General features: G+C 41.0%; 1 protein-coding gene across 1 annotated transcript; it reads left to right on the top strand.

Moving 5' to 3' along the window:
- Nucleotides 1-250: 250 nt before the first annotated feature.
- Nucleotides 251-16,470, top strand: col28a2a (collagen, type XXVIII, alpha 2a; the record flags this gene model as incomplete). The annotated part of the gene is made up of 35 exons (XM_080478182.1): nt 251-383; nt 613-1,187; nt 1,660-1,680; nt 1,834-1,893; nt 2,978-3,031; nt 4,226-4,270; nt 4,357-4,383; nt 4,460-4,504; nt 4,622-4,666; nt 4,907-4,960; nt 6,683-6,751; nt 6,833-6,901; nt 6,986-7,054; nt 8,624-8,692; nt 9,837-9,905; nt 10,026-10,094; nt 10,224-10,292; nt 10,391-10,462; nt 10,773-10,841; nt 10,945-11,016; nt 11,182-11,250; nt 11,367-11,435; nt 11,547-11,615; nt 11,700-11,768; nt 11,849-11,917; nt 12,101-12,169; nt 12,359-12,427; nt 12,509-12,589; nt 12,732-12,767; nt 12,848-12,884; nt 13,759-14,316; nt 14,424-14,719; nt 14,806-15,046; nt 15,586-15,777; nt 15,867-16,470. 35 exons carry the CDS (start codon nt 251-253, stop codon nt 15,872-15,874), a joined length of 3,687 nt encoding a protein of 1,228 aa, XP_080334308.1. The 3' UTR covers nt 15,875-16,470.
- Between the last annotated feature and the right edge of the window lie 324 nt (nt 16,471-16,794).

Here is a 16,794-nt window from a genome sequence, read left to right as displayed (position 1 = left end):
TCTGCTGGTCAATATCATCTTCTCTCAACTTTCCGTTTAGACTGCACTCAGGAAAAGACACAAATACATTGGAGGATTTACAAAAGAAGTGAGTGACTGGAAAGTGAAGTGCCTATTGTTTAACAACGTCGCTTTGGTTTTTTACAACTAATGGTTTTTCACTTTATTTTTTTACACGGAGATATCTTTTTGGCACGACTATAAAACTTATTTGCTCTTTTTTCTTCTTTTTCAGAAGGCACAAAGAAGGATGTCCATCTTCCTGACTGTGCTGCTGGCCACGGCACTGCCCAGTGTCTGGACTCAAGATTTGTATAATGAAAGAAGAATTAGCAAGAAATCCAGGGCCAAACCTCTGGCTGCAAATATTCAAGAACGACAAGGTAAGTACGAGCAAAATGAAATAGAATAATAGTGACTATATAATAGATTTAACAACTATATTGAAACGAAATAAAAATGTGTTTATTTTGTTGATTCTATTCTTCATTACCAGTTCTTCTACTTGTAAACTTGTTTTGCCATAAAATCTTTTGATCATTTGACCCTTTAATTAATTGACTCTTGCAAAGACTAAAAATGTTTAGAGCGTCTTGTTTTCTGTCCTCACAGCGATAGTGGAGGAGGACTGTGGCCTGGAGCTTTCCTTCCTTTTGGACAGTTCTGAGAGTGCAAAAGACAATCATGAGCAGGAGAAGCAATTTGCTATGACTATGGTGGACAGTCTCCAGGGCTTACGACTGCAGACCGGCCGCAGCTTGAGTCTGAGGGTGGCTCTGCTGCAGTACAGCAGTCATGTCATCACGGAGCAGACCTTCAGGGACTGGAGCGGCTCAGGGGGCTTCAGGACCCGGATCACCCCCATCGTCTACATTGGCCACGGCACTTACACCACCTATGCCATCACCAACATGACCAGGATCTACCTGGAGGAATCCAGCCCTGGCAGCATCCGAGTAGCGGTGCTCCTCACAGATGGTATTTCCCACCCGAGGAACCCGGACATTTTCGCCGCTGTCGCCGATGCCAAGAACCAGGGGATCAAATTCTTCACTTTGGGAATCACCCGGACAGCCAATGAGCCGGCCAACGTGGCAGAGCTCCGTCTACTCGCCAGCTCCCCGGCCTCCCGTTTCCTCCACAACTTACAGGACGAAGGCATAGTTGAAAAAATCGTGGCTGAAATAGTGAGTATAATGCTTCGTCTTTCAGCGGACAACACTGAGAGGAGAAGGGATGCGTTTGCACTCAGCAGTCATCGCTCGGGATGCATGAACAGGCTTGTTCGGGTTTTGCAGAGAGGTGGAATGATGACAATGCTCTGGGGAAACAAATGAAGGAATGTCAACGGCGGTTCTGATCTGGAGCTTTTCTTTGCTTCTTAAAAGCTGTTTGACATCATTTGAGGGTTTTCGTTCTTTTTTTGTTTTTTCTTGTCCTTCAATCTCTCAATGCATTCCTTTGAGAAGGCACTGTTGGGTTTTCTTTGTAGGGATCAGTGCACAGCCATACATCCATGTCACCTTTCAACATTTTGAGTGCAAGTGCAATCAGTTGCACGTATCTGTTGCCGGATAGAGAAACGCTTGGTGTATGTCTGCAATGTGGTTCTTTGATTTGAGGTTCCTTCAATATTTGTCATCTTTTCCTTTTCTGTAGACTGGCTTGGCTGATGAAGGAGTAAGTATACCCATTCTGATGACTGTTTTTACCATGCAGACATTTCATTCGCAAAAATGCAGAATTTAGTGACGTGACCAACTTGGACTGTTTGCAGCTATTTTTCTGACAATTAAGCAAACATGTCTTTTTTTTCTTTTTTTTTTTTTGAAGTGCCCGCTGGCTCAGAGATGTGCTTGTGAGAAGGGCGAGAGGGGATCCAGCGGCCCTGCGGTGAGTCTCCAGCGAAATCATCAGTTTCCTTTGAACTGTCACTGTTGTCCGTCAGAAGGAAGGAGTTCCTAACATCAACTGCAGGGACATTTCACGGGATCCCGATAGTTTAGGAATGGTAATTGTGAAGCTTTTTCGTTCAGACAGGATAATTGCTCGCTTTCTCAGTACAGCCTACGGGCATTTGCACCAGCAGCGTAAAGTGGATAGGTGGTCTTGACACAAATTCTCAAACCAAATCTATGGCAACAGGAGGAGAGGAAAGACTGTAGTCTGCCATTCCCAGAGGAAATATATTTGGTGAGACTGTGTGTCTTGTCTCGGCCAGTTATTGTGCATTTCTCATGCGACATGAGATGTCCCCCCTGGAAACCAGAGGCGCCGCATTTTAAGCTTCACTCCTTATAAAACTGGACCTTTAGCCATCGTAAATCTCACCTACACCCCCAACTGGTGCGGTCAGCGACCCCTCCAGAGATAGACCCACTGCAACACCTGATGTTTTCTGCACGACGCCTGGATTAAGTCACAAATGGACACGTTCAGACAGCTTGAGACTCAGATATAAACTTCTGTTTGCTCCCTGCTCCACCTCGGATGACAGACGGCTCAGGTGAGGTTTTGGTGGCAGACAGTCATGTTGCAGACACACAGCTGTGGGACCAGGTGCTTTCTCCTCAGAGAGATTCTTCGAATTCTTACACTCAGCCTAAGAGCCTCGCATAATTGCTCTCATTAGTTTAATGGCCGCCAACTAGTGATTTCTAGTGAATGGCAACTGACACATGCTGTCCAGGTGCAGCGCACAACAATGACTCCTGGCCATGAGGACAAGATACCTCATGTCTCATAGTTTCAACTGTCATATAGCCCCTGTTAAACATCAGGCCACTGACCTCTTTACTTGCTGTCTTTTTCCAAAATAAACCTCTGTCGAGGGAAAGCATATTTCACTATGCAAAGACCCGAGTTTTGGATAATCGTCTTTTTTGTTTAAATTACTTGAGTGCATGACAACACGTGTGTAAAATTCAAAACGTATAAACTAACCGAACTTTAACCCGGATTTGGTTTCATTCTCCAGGGTAAAAAAGGTCGCCCCGGTGATGATGGCGCTCCAGGCCTTAAAGGGCAAAAGGTGCGTGGACATATGGACTATATGACTTTCTTGGCTGGCGGGCTTCTTCAGCTGCCATTTACCACCTGAATTCTTTTCGGTAAACGTTGTTAGGCTTTTCCTGAACATACTAGTCTAGGGTCTGTAAATTGGTAAGTATTCCAAAAAAAAAAGGGGTCTGAAAACTCATAGTACACAAGCTAATGATGAGCTCAACAACTTCTTTGCAATTCAATATCACAATATATATTCTGGAAAATTGTAACAAATATCATGTGAATAAGTGTGAATAAATGTGTGATTTAAGTCATCGTTGAAAACGTATATTATACTTTTCAAGTAGAGGATATTTTGAATATGAAAGAAAATACTACCAGGACCAAAGTCATTGAGTTCTAGAAGAGGACGAGCCATCATCTGTGTCATTTGGGTTCAATAAGCCAACATTATATTCAAGAGAGTTCTTTGTATAAAAAATATATAAGAAGAAGCTGACATTTATTTGAATAGTATGTCAATATGTACAATACAAACTTCAGGCTTTCATCACATGTGATTACTGAGGATTCTTGATTGTCTTGTTTGTTTGTTGTTTTGTGTTTTGTTTTGTTTTGTGTTTTTTTCAAATACTCAATCTTCTTGCTCTTCAGTCATTTCCTCTGAAATACTGAATGATTTCACGTATTCTTTGACGGTTTCATATTCCTTTTGAACCTTTTTCTTTCTTCCTTTCAATTAAAATCCACACAGCATGGTCGTCTTTAGATGTGACAGTATAAAAACTTGCCGTACCAGCTGATGACTCATACTTATCAGCGGTTCAGTAAAAGTTGTTGCCACCAATTAAGAAGGGGCAGTTGATTTACTTGCAGTCTGCAACACGACCAGTAGATGCCACTAAACCTCATACACTGCTGTCATACTATATTTTCTGAATTATTTGGTTGGGAAATGTTCTTATTTGCTTAGGAAAATGTTATTATTCTATAATAATTGAATTTGGTTGCTTCTGTGAGGTATTTATATTTTACAATTCTTACTTTTTATAGATCCTCCTCATTTATTTAATACACTCAACCCCTTTTCATGAGTACTTTTGTTTTTCTTATGATTTTTTTTTTTATCTTTATGGTCAAATGTATTTTTTAAGAAATGCACTCTTCAGGTGATCAGCAATATTTGATTGATTCAGTCTGTGTATTCTTTTCGTATCAGGGGGAAGCAGGATTAAGTGGAGTACCCGGGCGGGAGGGTGCTGAGGTAAATATCACTACAATTCATTGACTGGAAAACACTTTTTGTCGAAACTGGCAATTGCATAACTTCTCAATAACTTTTACTCACAGGGAAAACCAGGTTACAAAGGAGAGAAGGTATGCAAAATTTACAATGAAAGACATGACATTTGAGTTTGTCTGATACATTTCAAGCGTTGTACTGTCTGCACAGGGTGAGAGGGGTGAGTGTGGCACTCCCGGAATCAAAGGAGACAGGGTACATCCACTGCTCATGAGACAAATTCACAATATTACATTTTCAGTCCGATGATTTTTAGCACTTCCGCTGATTCTCATTTTGTGGTTTTCCTCCTCTCTGGGTGATGGACTTCAGGGCCCCGAGGGGACGCTAGGAGCAAGAGGACCAAGAGGCCTGCAGGTTTGTGAAGTTAAACAATAATCAGAAGACAGATAGTTGAAGCAACAGAGTTGGAATGATGTTGTGCATTGGTATCATGCTCACTGAAAGCTTTAAATCAGTGAGAGCTCCTCTTTTTTTAGAATAAACACGAATAAATGTCCAGTTTCTTCATCCAATCACAAAGGAATCAATGCTTAATGGATAATTAATTGATAATGTAATTGAATCTAATAACAGATGTATGTTGTTCCGGCTCAGGGCTTACCGGGACCGCTTGGAGACGTTGGACCAGAGGGCCTTCAGGGAAAGCAGGTCAGGCCCCTTTGACAACATCTTTATGCACAGCTGCTGTGACCTTTACATTTCCTTTTATGATCAGTCGAAACAAGAGGTTGGAGCTTTATGGTTACTCCAGCACAGCGCACAGAGGCATGATTGTGTGGCAGTCGTCTCCTGTGTAGCAATTTGGCAATGAGCCCACGTCGTTCCCATTATTACTGTTATTCATAAGCTTAGAGGGTGAACCATCAGTGAAAACATTCTAACTAGAGGGTCTCCTGATGGTGCATATCCTGTTTCTAAATACAGATTAGGAATTGCCTACAGCATTGTGAGCTTCTATAGCAAGGAATACACGAAAATAAGTATGAGCAATGTTTTGCCATGTTTGAGCCTGTAGGCTGCAAATAAACAAGAGTCATGGTGGTCCCTGTGCATTATAGTTTGTTAGCTTCAAAGTTTCTGCACAACAAGTCTTTCTATTTATTCTTTTTGCTGTTATAAACGATAAACTATTAACCTCACCTCATACCCTCCAAGTTGGATGATGATGTGTCTTCTTCATCAACCTTGGGTAGCTTCATTTCTTCATCCTGAAGCCTTGTAGTTTAAAGCATTGCACTGTATCGTCGCTGTCTCTGTACTAAACATCTCTGGGAAGAAACCGCTGATGTTGTCCTGAAATCTGATGCAACCGTTTTCCCAATTTGGACGTCACAGCACCAAAAACTCTTAGAACCACTAAGGAGAGACATTACCATATACCTTGTAGATGTTGTTGTTATTCTCACTTCCTTGTACTTTCTCCATAATTACTGTCAATTTGGTCTGCCATGTCAGTCACATCTTCTCCACCTTCCAAGCCGCCAATGTAGTAATTTCTTCAGCAGCAGCTCCTCCTTCGTCTTTACCTATAAACCCCACATAGTGCCAGCTCTGTTATTTTTAGTCATTGAGCTTTCCTTTAGCACTTTAAACTGTACTCAACACAGATGTCTCTGTTCACTAAACTCTTGGCTGTTCTTCTCCATCTCAACCCCCCAAACTTGTACATTAAACCATCCCTATAAGGTGCACTGCCTTCATTGCAATAGACAAAATAATACTCACATCATGCCATAATACCTAATAAATGTTAGATGGCTCATTTTCATGGAATATTTTTTGACACTAAAACAAAAAGAATATACAATTAAAAATATGTAAGGTAAAATGTGAATTCATGAACTATACCCATGATTGCATAAAGTGGTCCTGCTCTGTAACTTTTATTGAATAATTTAATTGAATTGATCTTGTGGCATGTCTCACTTCTTCTCTGGTTCTCATTCAGATAGCGATACCACTAATATCCTGTTCTCAATGCCCTTAGGTCCACTGTGGATTCTAATGTTCTAATATGGTCTTTTATTCTTCCCAAAGAATTCCCATATAATGGTCATGTATTGTACCAAAACATTTCTGTTGTGAGGGATTAACTTTTATTATTTTTTTAGATCTCGCATATAGGCTGCTGTGACTGCATGTCACTATAAAAGTTCTAGAAGATTAAAAAAAATTTAATAACTGTTCGTCTGGCTATAATACATGCTTTAACGAACTAAGAGACGCTGTAGTGTATCGCAGTTCACAATGGGAGAAGAACAAGGCACTACAACCTGAGCAGAGTGACACCAGACTCATGAAGAGAGGCTTCAAGCAGGCATCATCGTGCCTATGGTCCAGGTTTTAATTGTTGTGTATTTGTGATCATAGGGAGAACGAGGCCCGTCTGGTCCTCCTGGAATTCAAGGAGAAACTGGTATTGGACTTCCAGGGCCCAAGGTGAGTGATCTTAGATAAGGTACTAGATTCATGTTTACCTGAGGGTTCTGTTTCGATACCAAACTATTGTCTACTTTGCAGGGTGATATTGGATTCCAGGGCCGACCAGGTTCCCCTGGTCCTCCAGGACTGGGTGAAACTGGACCGCCTGTAAGTTAATGAGGAAAAAAAAAAAGATAAGAAAAAAGCCTGTGACATGTTTGTGACTGTGACGCCCATCTCTTTTGGTTACAGGGACCTCAAGGCCCGCAAGGTGTTCAGGGAGAAAAAGGACCCCACGGCGAAGGATTTCCTGGGTCAAAGGTGTTTATTTCAAATCTTTGTTGTGGTAGCATTAAACAAACGAAATGTGTATGTTGAAACCAGATGACTTTATTGACTACACGAGAAAAACAAAGTTTATCCTTATCATCGTTGATAAAAGATTATTTACTGATTAGATTCAATATGCAGGTTTTGCTGAAATTTTCAAGTAGATTGATAAAAGTTGTCCAATCTGATGACTTACAAAATAAAATTGGGAAGTAATCAGCCTCCTGAAGCCAATACGTTTACAGCATGGAAATACAGTATATGCGAGAAAGTGCCATAATCCCATAAACAAACAGCTTAGAATAAAACCAAGGCCTCAAATATTCATGAACAACTAAATAACCATAAATACGTTTTTTAAGCCTCTATAGTTGTGTTTGCCTTTAGGGTGTGTGTTATTCAATATGTTTATTGATCGTCTGTGTGTTCCTATTTGTGTTATTTGCATGCTGATTACACCTGGCCCTTTGGCAAGTTGTAGTTTGGTCATTGATGTTGATGCCAGACCCTTTTTTTTTTATAGCAGCACAGAAAACAACATACTAACGACACACTAACTTCAGTCTTTATATAAAACATTAACATCTTTTACTATAGAAAAAAGTGAAAAACTGCTCACACATTATTCAGCGATTGGATTCCAAGGGTATTTAGGACATTAAAGTGTGCAGCTAACTGATACTGGCTGTATCTGTGACAGTAAGGAACCGGTTCATTCTCCAGCTCATAGCCGACATACATCTGCCAGAATAGGCCTCCGTTCCACCTCGCTGAGTTACATCTCAGATGTTCATTGAAGTGTCACGGCTCTTTCCGTAGTTAATGCCAGAATATCTGCTTCCCTCCATGCTGGAACTTGCTGCTCCACACACACCCTCTAGATCAGGAGAACTGGGAGAGAATCTGTTTACCAGGTCATTTAGAACAGTAATCTAGGCTTTATGTTTATGAGGCTCTATGAGAATCTCTTTTACTGTATATAGCCACAGAGACGTCATCATTATGACCACAAGAGGTGAAGATTATCATAACACACAAGAAGAAGCAACATGTTAAAAGAATCACATGCTCACTGTTGCAGTTCAAGATCAAACATGTGGCTGCATTTGGCAATAGGAGGAGTGTATTTATGATGTTGTAGCTTTCTTTGTTGAGCTGTCTAAGTGCACTTCGGTGTGTCAAATGTAGCTCTTGGAAAATAAATCCTAGACATCTCCTCAAGCAGTCAAACATTTCTCGAAGAAGTGCATAACTTCCTGGCAATTACACGGGTTTGTCCCGCTAAATCAAATCTCATGAACTATAAACATGTCTATAATGATCAGATCATCTCCCTTCTTGTAGAAAAGGTTAAAAAAAAAATCATGCACTCAAGAAATGTCATGAAGACAAAAAAAAGCCCCATTCCTTCTGCGTTGGAACATTTTGCATCAACAGCAACAGGAGCCAACACGCTCTAATTCTGTATTTCCTTTACGGAGAACAATGCAGATTTGGCTGCGGACCAATCTCGAGTGGCTGCGATGTAACTGACAAATATGACCTGGTTATGTTTCGCAGGGGGATCGAGGGCTCCCAGGACCGAGGGGGCCAAGGGGACAGCAGGGTGCAGGCCTCAAAGGAGAAAGGGTAGGTTGTAGGCTATTTTAACAGAGAGAAGCTGCTATAGCAGGTAAAGATCAAACACAATAATGACATCCATGAGGAAAGCCAAAACTCCTCTAGGCGATACATAGAGTATGCAACAATATTTTAATAACTGAGTGAGTAAGCAGGAGATGGGACTGTAATAAATGAAACACCTGGTTATGATGGGGGAAGCTGAAGGCGGTGATGAGGTGATACTATAATTGTTGGTACAGACAGTATATAGCCTACACATAAAACATAGCTGTGGACAGATCTGTCATCAATGACACAATTCTACCTTTATATCATAAAAAAAATAAAAATACACGTCAATTTGCACCTCCTGACTCACAACATTGTACTATTTATGCATATCCCATAATTCAGTGTCTCACTTTAAGCATCTAATTTTTTACTTATTGCAATGCAGCAAATCTTGTGCATTTTATTACAACATGAGAAGTTCCTCATTTCAAGACTACATGTCTGCATTTGTACACAAAAAGTAACCTTTTGACTAAAGTACCTCAAGTGTATGTAAGTATGAGCTATAATACTACGATACTAACAGGGCCAGAAACAGGTCTATACATGAGCATATGTTACAATAAATCTGCACTAATTAAATCAAAATATAGATTTCTTCACAGGGTTGTCTTGTATATTCTGTGCTTATACCATGATTACTTGAAAAGCTAATGTGTATTCCCACGTACTGTAGACAGTGGAAATACATGAACATATTAAATCTAAAATCAACTGTTGGTGAAAGGGTGTAGCAACAAAAGCCAAAAAGAAGCAGAGCTGAATCACTATATGGAGTCTATTAATTGTCTTTCACTGCTATTGATAAAATCAAAACATCCAGCCTACAAAATCCCTTCACATTAAGATCCAGCAGTTGGCACTATAGTTCAATAAAAAGATATATTGTTGGCATTTCTAAAATTTCCAAAATTAGCAGTGTATATTTAGATCTATAATAGTTTCAACTGCATGTTTTCACTTCAGAGGGACAGTGTTTAGTCATTCAAGACAATAAAAAATTTAATTTTGATTGATAATTAAAATGGGTTTTTTTGCATTGGATAACTCACAAAGGTGTTGGTCAACCATTGAAATGATCACTGTGCTTGACCTCCAGGGTGAGTTTGGTCCTCCAGGGCCCACTGGACCAACTGGCTTAGCAGGAGTGGGCTTACAGGGGGAGAAGGTCAGTCATTTTCCTTTAAATGTTACATGAATGTACACATTTCCCTGAGATGCATCCCAACCCCACATGCAACATTAGCACAGAGTGCATCAATAGTGCTGAATTATTATTGTTGAGCAGGGAGTGGAAGGACCAAGAGGTCCACCAGGATCCAGAGGACTTCCAGGAGAGGGTTTACTTGGACCAAAGGTTTGTTTAACTTCATAGTTGGATGACAAAATAGTTCACTCGGACTGGATAAAAGTTTTATTATAAACCAGACTAGGAATAAATATGTCTTCCAGGGTGAAATGTTTGCTTGCCGCTTGTTTACCTCAGGGAGACCAAGGTTTACCAGGAGAGCAGGGTGCTCCAGGAGAGAGAGGGGAAGGGGAACCTGGCTCAAAGGTAACACATTTTATCTCCCGTTCGCAATGTGCCAACTTCCTCATTCACTTCGGTATATGGGAAGTGCCAGTGTACTCGACACCACTCTGTTGTTACAGGGTGAACCTGGAGCAGCAGGACTGGGTGGTCTGCCTGGTCTTCCAGGTGAAGATGGAGCTCCAGGGCAAAAGGTAACAGTCAGGGGTGGCCAACTCTCAATCCTTCATTGTCTAATAGTTTACAATGAAATGTAAACCGTCCACTGATATACTGATTTGTCCATTAACCCCTACGCTCAAGTCAGACTCATCAACTCACCAACTCAGTATGTCTTTGGACTGTGGAAAGAAAACTGAACTACACTGACAAAACCTACACATGCAAACTCCAGACAACCTTTTGACTGTGATGCAAGAATACTCGCCGCTCCACCACCATGCAGCCCCTTGAAAAGTAATCTTAAAGGCAAGGTTTTCATACACGTACTGTTTTCACTCTTAGGGGGAACCAGGTTTACCCGGTTCAAGAGGTCCTGAGGGAGCGCAAGGGATTGGTTCTCAAGGCGAGAAGGTGCGGTTCAATTACTTGTGTGGAGGACAATATAAATCACAATACAATAAAATCACAGCAATTCTCCACTATTCAAATGACGTCTCTGGGTTCTCGCTCCTAGGGTGATCAAGGTCCGAGGGGCATTCGGGGTTTACATGGGCCTCCTGGGATTACAGGCCCCTCTGGGCCAAAAGTAAGTCCTCACACAGCAGAGAAAGCCGTACGTTTTCTATCAGAGTGGGATTTTAATGAGGCTTTATAAGCTCATTATAAGCCTCATTGATGCAACATTTGAACCGAGCTGAATTAAAGCTAAAATAATTTCATCTTGATTTTCTTGACAACTTTTACCTTCCAGGGTGAACGTGGGATCCCGGGCCAGCTGGGCATGCCAGGGCTGCCGGGAAGGTCAATATCAGGTCCCAAGGCAAGTCAACATTGTGGCAGGCAGCTCGAAAGAAAACTATCAATTAGAGTTTGATGTGATTTGTGAAGTATCCAGTTCCACTTGTCATCACCTGACCTCTATTGTCCTGGGTTCAGGGTGATGTTGGTTCCGCTGGTCCTCCGGGACATATTGGGGAAACAGGGCATGGTTTACCTGGTCCAAAGGTAAATGTCACTTTTCATTTTTCAAACCTGTTCAAGAGATTCCATGATTAATACCTGTCATCGTGACAGCTCTGTTTAGTTGCTCATCACCACTGAATTATATTCTACCAGGGCGAACGTGGTCATCAGGGATTACCGGGTCCTGTTGGACCGAAAGGCGAAGGCAGCCCTGGCCCTGTGGTTTGTATCACTACCTGAATATTCAAATAAAACATTCCTACTGAAAGTTTCCTTTCATATAAACTATATTTGTGTTTTTCCCAGGGTCCTCCTGGCTTGCTAGGGTTGCCAGGCGAACCAGGTCCTGAAGGAGTAGGAATTCCTGGTCCTAAGGTCAGTGTCAACTTATTGTCCTATTTGACCGTTGTTTATGATGTGTGAATGCTCAATTAACAATGTCATGTTTGTTCAAGGGAGACGTCGGCTTTAGGGGATTGCCAGGTTTGCCAGGGCCACCAGGAGAGGGATTACAGGGTCTAACAGTAAGAAAGACTGCCCACTGTGTATTACAGTTTGATCTGTTTAGAAATTATATTCCAAATATTGTCCTGTGTCATGGCTAATAATATGTTAAATAAGAGGTTAAAGGCTGCGTTGCTTGTACCAATGTCTCTTGTGTACTACATGTTACCCAACCGTGACTGCTACTTCCTTACCGTGTTAAGGGTAACGTTGGACGACCAGGACCCTCTGGCCCCACTGGACCTCAAGGAGAAGGCATTCAAGGTCCAAAGGTAAATTCATTCCAGTATATTGTAAAGGCAGTAATCTATACTTAACTGGCACTTGATATGTTGCACAACAGCCTTAATGAGTGTGTGTGTGCGTGCGTGCGTGTTGGGGTGGGGGGGGTGGTACGTTATGGCTCTTTTAAAGTTTGGAACTCTTCTGTGTGATTCGTTAAAAGTACAATTTTATTTCAGGGTGAGCCGGGACTGCAAGGCATGACTGGCCCGAGGGGGCCTCAAGGGGATGGATTTCCTGGTGTTAAGGTGATTGATTTGATCTTTTCAAACATTTATTTAGTATCTAATTCACGCTCTGAATGGGTCATTATTCCTTCATCACTACAGGGTGATCGTGGATTACAGGGCGAGAGGGGAACGAAAGGCACAAAGGGAGACATGGGAGATCACGGAGTCCCTGGTGAATCGGTAAAACAAATAATAAATGCTGAAGATACTTGTGAACAACACAAGAGCCATATTCGAGAGGCATTGTAACTCCATGACCTACTGAACTTAAATTCACAAGACTGAAACAGTGATATTGTTTTCCTCATATCTGTAATCCCAGGGCAGGTCAGGAGCAAAAGGAGATCCGGGACTCACAGTGAGTTCAATTCATCGACATACGTTTATTCAAAATACATGAAGAATTTCATTTAATTTGTTATTATCTACATTTTTCAGAGAGAAGACGTTATAAGGCTGATCAAAGAAATCTGTGGTAAGTCCTACAAGCTCAATTCTTATTATTATTCATTTATGAATATGGAAGAGCGGCCATCTCTTCCGTATCACAGAAACTCCTGGGATGAGTTTGTGCTAATGTATTTATTTACAATGTGCACTGTGGTTCACAACTGAAAATGTCTGCATCTGCTTTTAATGCATTTGAAAAGGATTCCCAATTCAGCTCAGCCTTCAACAGAGATGCTGCTGTTAGTGTGGCGAGAGGCGTATCCTCGGCTGGCTCCCCACAACTTTTGTTTGTGGACTTCATCATTAGATATTTTCTGTGTTGTCCTTTTACCTTCTCTCAATCTCGACTGTTGCTCTTCTTTTTTTCCCACAACTTTGAATTAGTGACAAATCATCTCCAGCTGTGCATTATTTTCTTTTTTGCCAAATATATTTTTGACAACTTATTCTAGTATTAGTTAATTAGGCGCCTAGTGTCTAAAGATGGAAGTTTTTTCATGGCACATAGCTTTAAAAAAAAAAAAAGTGCAATCAGAGAAGTGACTGTGAGAGGAAGCAGTAAAATTGCAAACATGCCCTCTGAACCAAAACAACACTAAAACAGTGAGATAAAAGAAACTAAAGAAGCAGCTTGTACTCAGTTTGGTAGAGCAGGACAACTTCCAATCCCAATGTTGGCAAATCGATGCTCATCTCACCTTGTCCATGTGTCAAAGTGAATATTGAACACTGAATATCAAGTTGCTCCCAATAGTGTACAACGGCCTTGCATGTCAGCGTTTATGATTGGAGCGGGATTAGGAGAATTACTGTTGCTAAATGAAAATCAGCATGTGCCATTAAAGTGGCATTAAATAAATGAGAGAACTGAATAGTAACTGCACTTTTGTCGTTTTCAGGATGTGGCGTCAAGTGCAAGGAAAGCCCAATGGAATTGGTGTTTGTCATTGACAGTTCAGAGAGCGTCGGCCCTGAGAACTTTGAAATAATCAAAGACTTTGTCACAAGGCTGGTGGACGGAACGACTGTCGGACGCAATGCCACCAGAATTGGTCTGGTCCTCTATAGTCTGGACGTCCATCTGGAGTTCAACTTGGCTCGTTATGTGAACAAACAGGACGTCAAGCAAGCGATCAGGAAAATGCTGTATATGGGTGAAGGCACTTACACCGGCACTGCCATTAGAAAGGCCACCCAGGAGGCTTTCTTCAGCGCCCGTCCAGGAGTCAGAAAAGTAGCCATCGTCATCACCGACGGACAAACAGACAAACGAGAGCCGGTCAAACTTGACATTGCTGTGCGAGAGGCTCATGCGGCGAACATTGAGATGTACGCTCTGGGGATCGTCAATTCCTCGGATCCGACGCAGGCCGAGTTCTTGCAGGAACTCAATCTGATTGCCTCTGACCCAGACAGCGAACACATGTACCTCATCGACGACTTCAACACGCTACCAGGTAATAATTACAGCCCTGTGTTTTGGATACCAGCCTTTCAATGGTGTGTTTGAATTTAAGGTTTTAAAGTGCTCAAGCATAACAGACTCCTTCATTTCCCTCCTCAGCATTGGAATCTCAACTGGTGAACCAGTTCTGTGAAGATGAAAATGGTGCCCTTATTTACAACCGCATCACCAATGGCAACTGGAATGTTAACAATGGGCTCGGTCTTAATGGAAACAACAGATTTGGAGAGCATGCTAATGGACATAACGGCTTTGGATATAAGGGTTTCCCGCATGGAAATAACGGGAACGGTTACAGTGATGAAGAGGACATCCAAAATCAGAGACGCACCAGTAGCCGAGGGCGTGGAGACACTTTCACTCTGCCTATCAGTGCCGACCCCCTCCCTGTTCAGGTCCGTGCACTGGTTGAATTGCCTTCAGTCCTGGGCGAGAATTCATCACTGCACTTTAAATGTTTTGTTTTTTTGTGTCACTGCAGGTGGTTGAAGATGATGATGGTGAAGATTTAGATATAAGGGCCCGCGTTCGGACGAGCAGCACTGTGTCTGTCAATAAAACAACACTGTTATCACCTGCAAGAGAAAGCTCTATATCCAACAAGGCAGCCTCCTCATCTTCGTCATCTTCAACATCTATCACATTGTTGTCAACTCGGGACTCCTCCTCATCCTCATCCTCTAATCAGTTACAGTCCGTGGTGAGTCGAGTCCTGCCTGAAGGTGAGTACTACTCTCCTGCTAGGTACACCTATCGATACAGTAGATTACACGTCACAATGTTGGAAAAGCACAGAAAGAATAAATTTAATGAATTACTTCACCTATGATGACAAAATACTGTACGTTTAAATACTTTCAAATAAAATCATTATGAAATCTATGCATTTAATCTAACCTCCAACATATTGCTTTAAAAAATGTTCACAGAATAAATAAAGTGTCAGACAAAAGAGCAAAGTTGTTATTCTCTGATTTATTTTTCTGCTTTCAATGTTCAAAAATGACTGAACAAGTGCAGAACTCATGTAGTGATACTTTAAGAATAATAAGATCTTAGAATCGATCCATACAGTTTCACAGTTTCACACACTCATTATTTATCAATACATTTCACTCTATTGATATATACTTTATCGTAGTATGTTTTCCAATGTGAAAACACTATGTACAAAAAAAGATTAAGGAATTAATTGGTTGGTGCAGAAGAAAATGTTGATTTCCTTTGAAAAATAAAATTTCTCATACTGTTTCTTCTTCAGAGACCCCTGTACTTGATCCCCGCTGTAACTTCAACTTAAACCAAGGTACCTGCAGAGACTACAGCATCCGCTGGTACTACGACAAGCAGGCCAACGCCTGTGCACAGTTTTGGTACGGAGGCTGTGGTGGAAATGGGAACCGCTTCGAAACTGAAGATGACTGCAAGAAGACTTGTGTTCTCATCAAAACAGGTTTTTTATTTTATTTTATTTTCAGCAACAAATAATAATTTTTCTTCTAACTTGTCTTTTCTAAATGTTATACATTTCCCCCCTCACAGCTGGATGAAAACAGAAGAATCCATTTGAAGCTGTATTTGGATATTCTACTATCTCCTGAGTTGTTCATTTAATGTGATGCATCATGTCATTTGTGTGCAAGAAACCAGGTTCTTCTCTCACACATCTGTCTACACATAAACATTTTTATGTAATAGACATCTGACTTGTTGCTAAGCAACTTATTTGACTGACCACTTCACTCCTGCAATAACTGACTTTAGTATCTCAGAGACATTGTGTTTGAAGCTCCATTCAACATTTGGCTATGCTGGTTTTAAGTAACAATTCATGAACATTTGAAAAGCAGTAGATCTGAATGTATAGCTCTTAAACTAGGTGCTTTATATGCAGTTCTTCTTGCACAACCACAGAACGGTGTTGTCGATTGCCACATGTTAACGTGACAAACGTGCCTCAAGGATATTGTGTGTTTTATTTCTGTTATTATAATGTATTGTTTCATATTATAACTGGCAGCTGTAATTAAAGGTCATTTATCTCATGGTGCTACTTTCAGAGGTCAACTGCGAAATTTGAATTTACTGATTGTCAGCAGTATGTGTATATCTGCACAATTTTTTTTTAAATAAAAATTTGTATTTTAAATGTTGTTTCTTTTATATGTGCCGGAAAATAACCAGCATGACACTTTTACCAAAAAAGCCTTCATCGTCTCATTTATCGTCCGGGCTAAATGCTGGATAGTCAACAAAATGTAACTATCCAGCATGTACCTGTATATAAACAGCCAAATGTTGAATATCAAAAATTATCTAAAAGGTCAGATAAAAGCTCAAGCGATTTGGTCTAGTTTAAGGAATGCTCTTGAAAATGTGGAGTTTTTTTTACTCTAATTTGTTACTGTGCAGAGATCTATTGCATTCATCCCACTATGTATTCCCTATTTCTGGAATCATAAGTCACACA

This window comes from Lipophrys pholis, assembly GCF_963383615.2.
Source record: "Lipophrys pholis genome assembly, chromosome: 13".
NCBI classification, from domain to species: domain Eukaryota; kingdom Metazoa; phylum Chordata; class Actinopteri; order Blenniiformes; family Blenniidae; genus Lipophrys; species Lipophrys pholis.
This window is presented reverse-complemented; position numbering and strand designations above follow the sequence as displayed.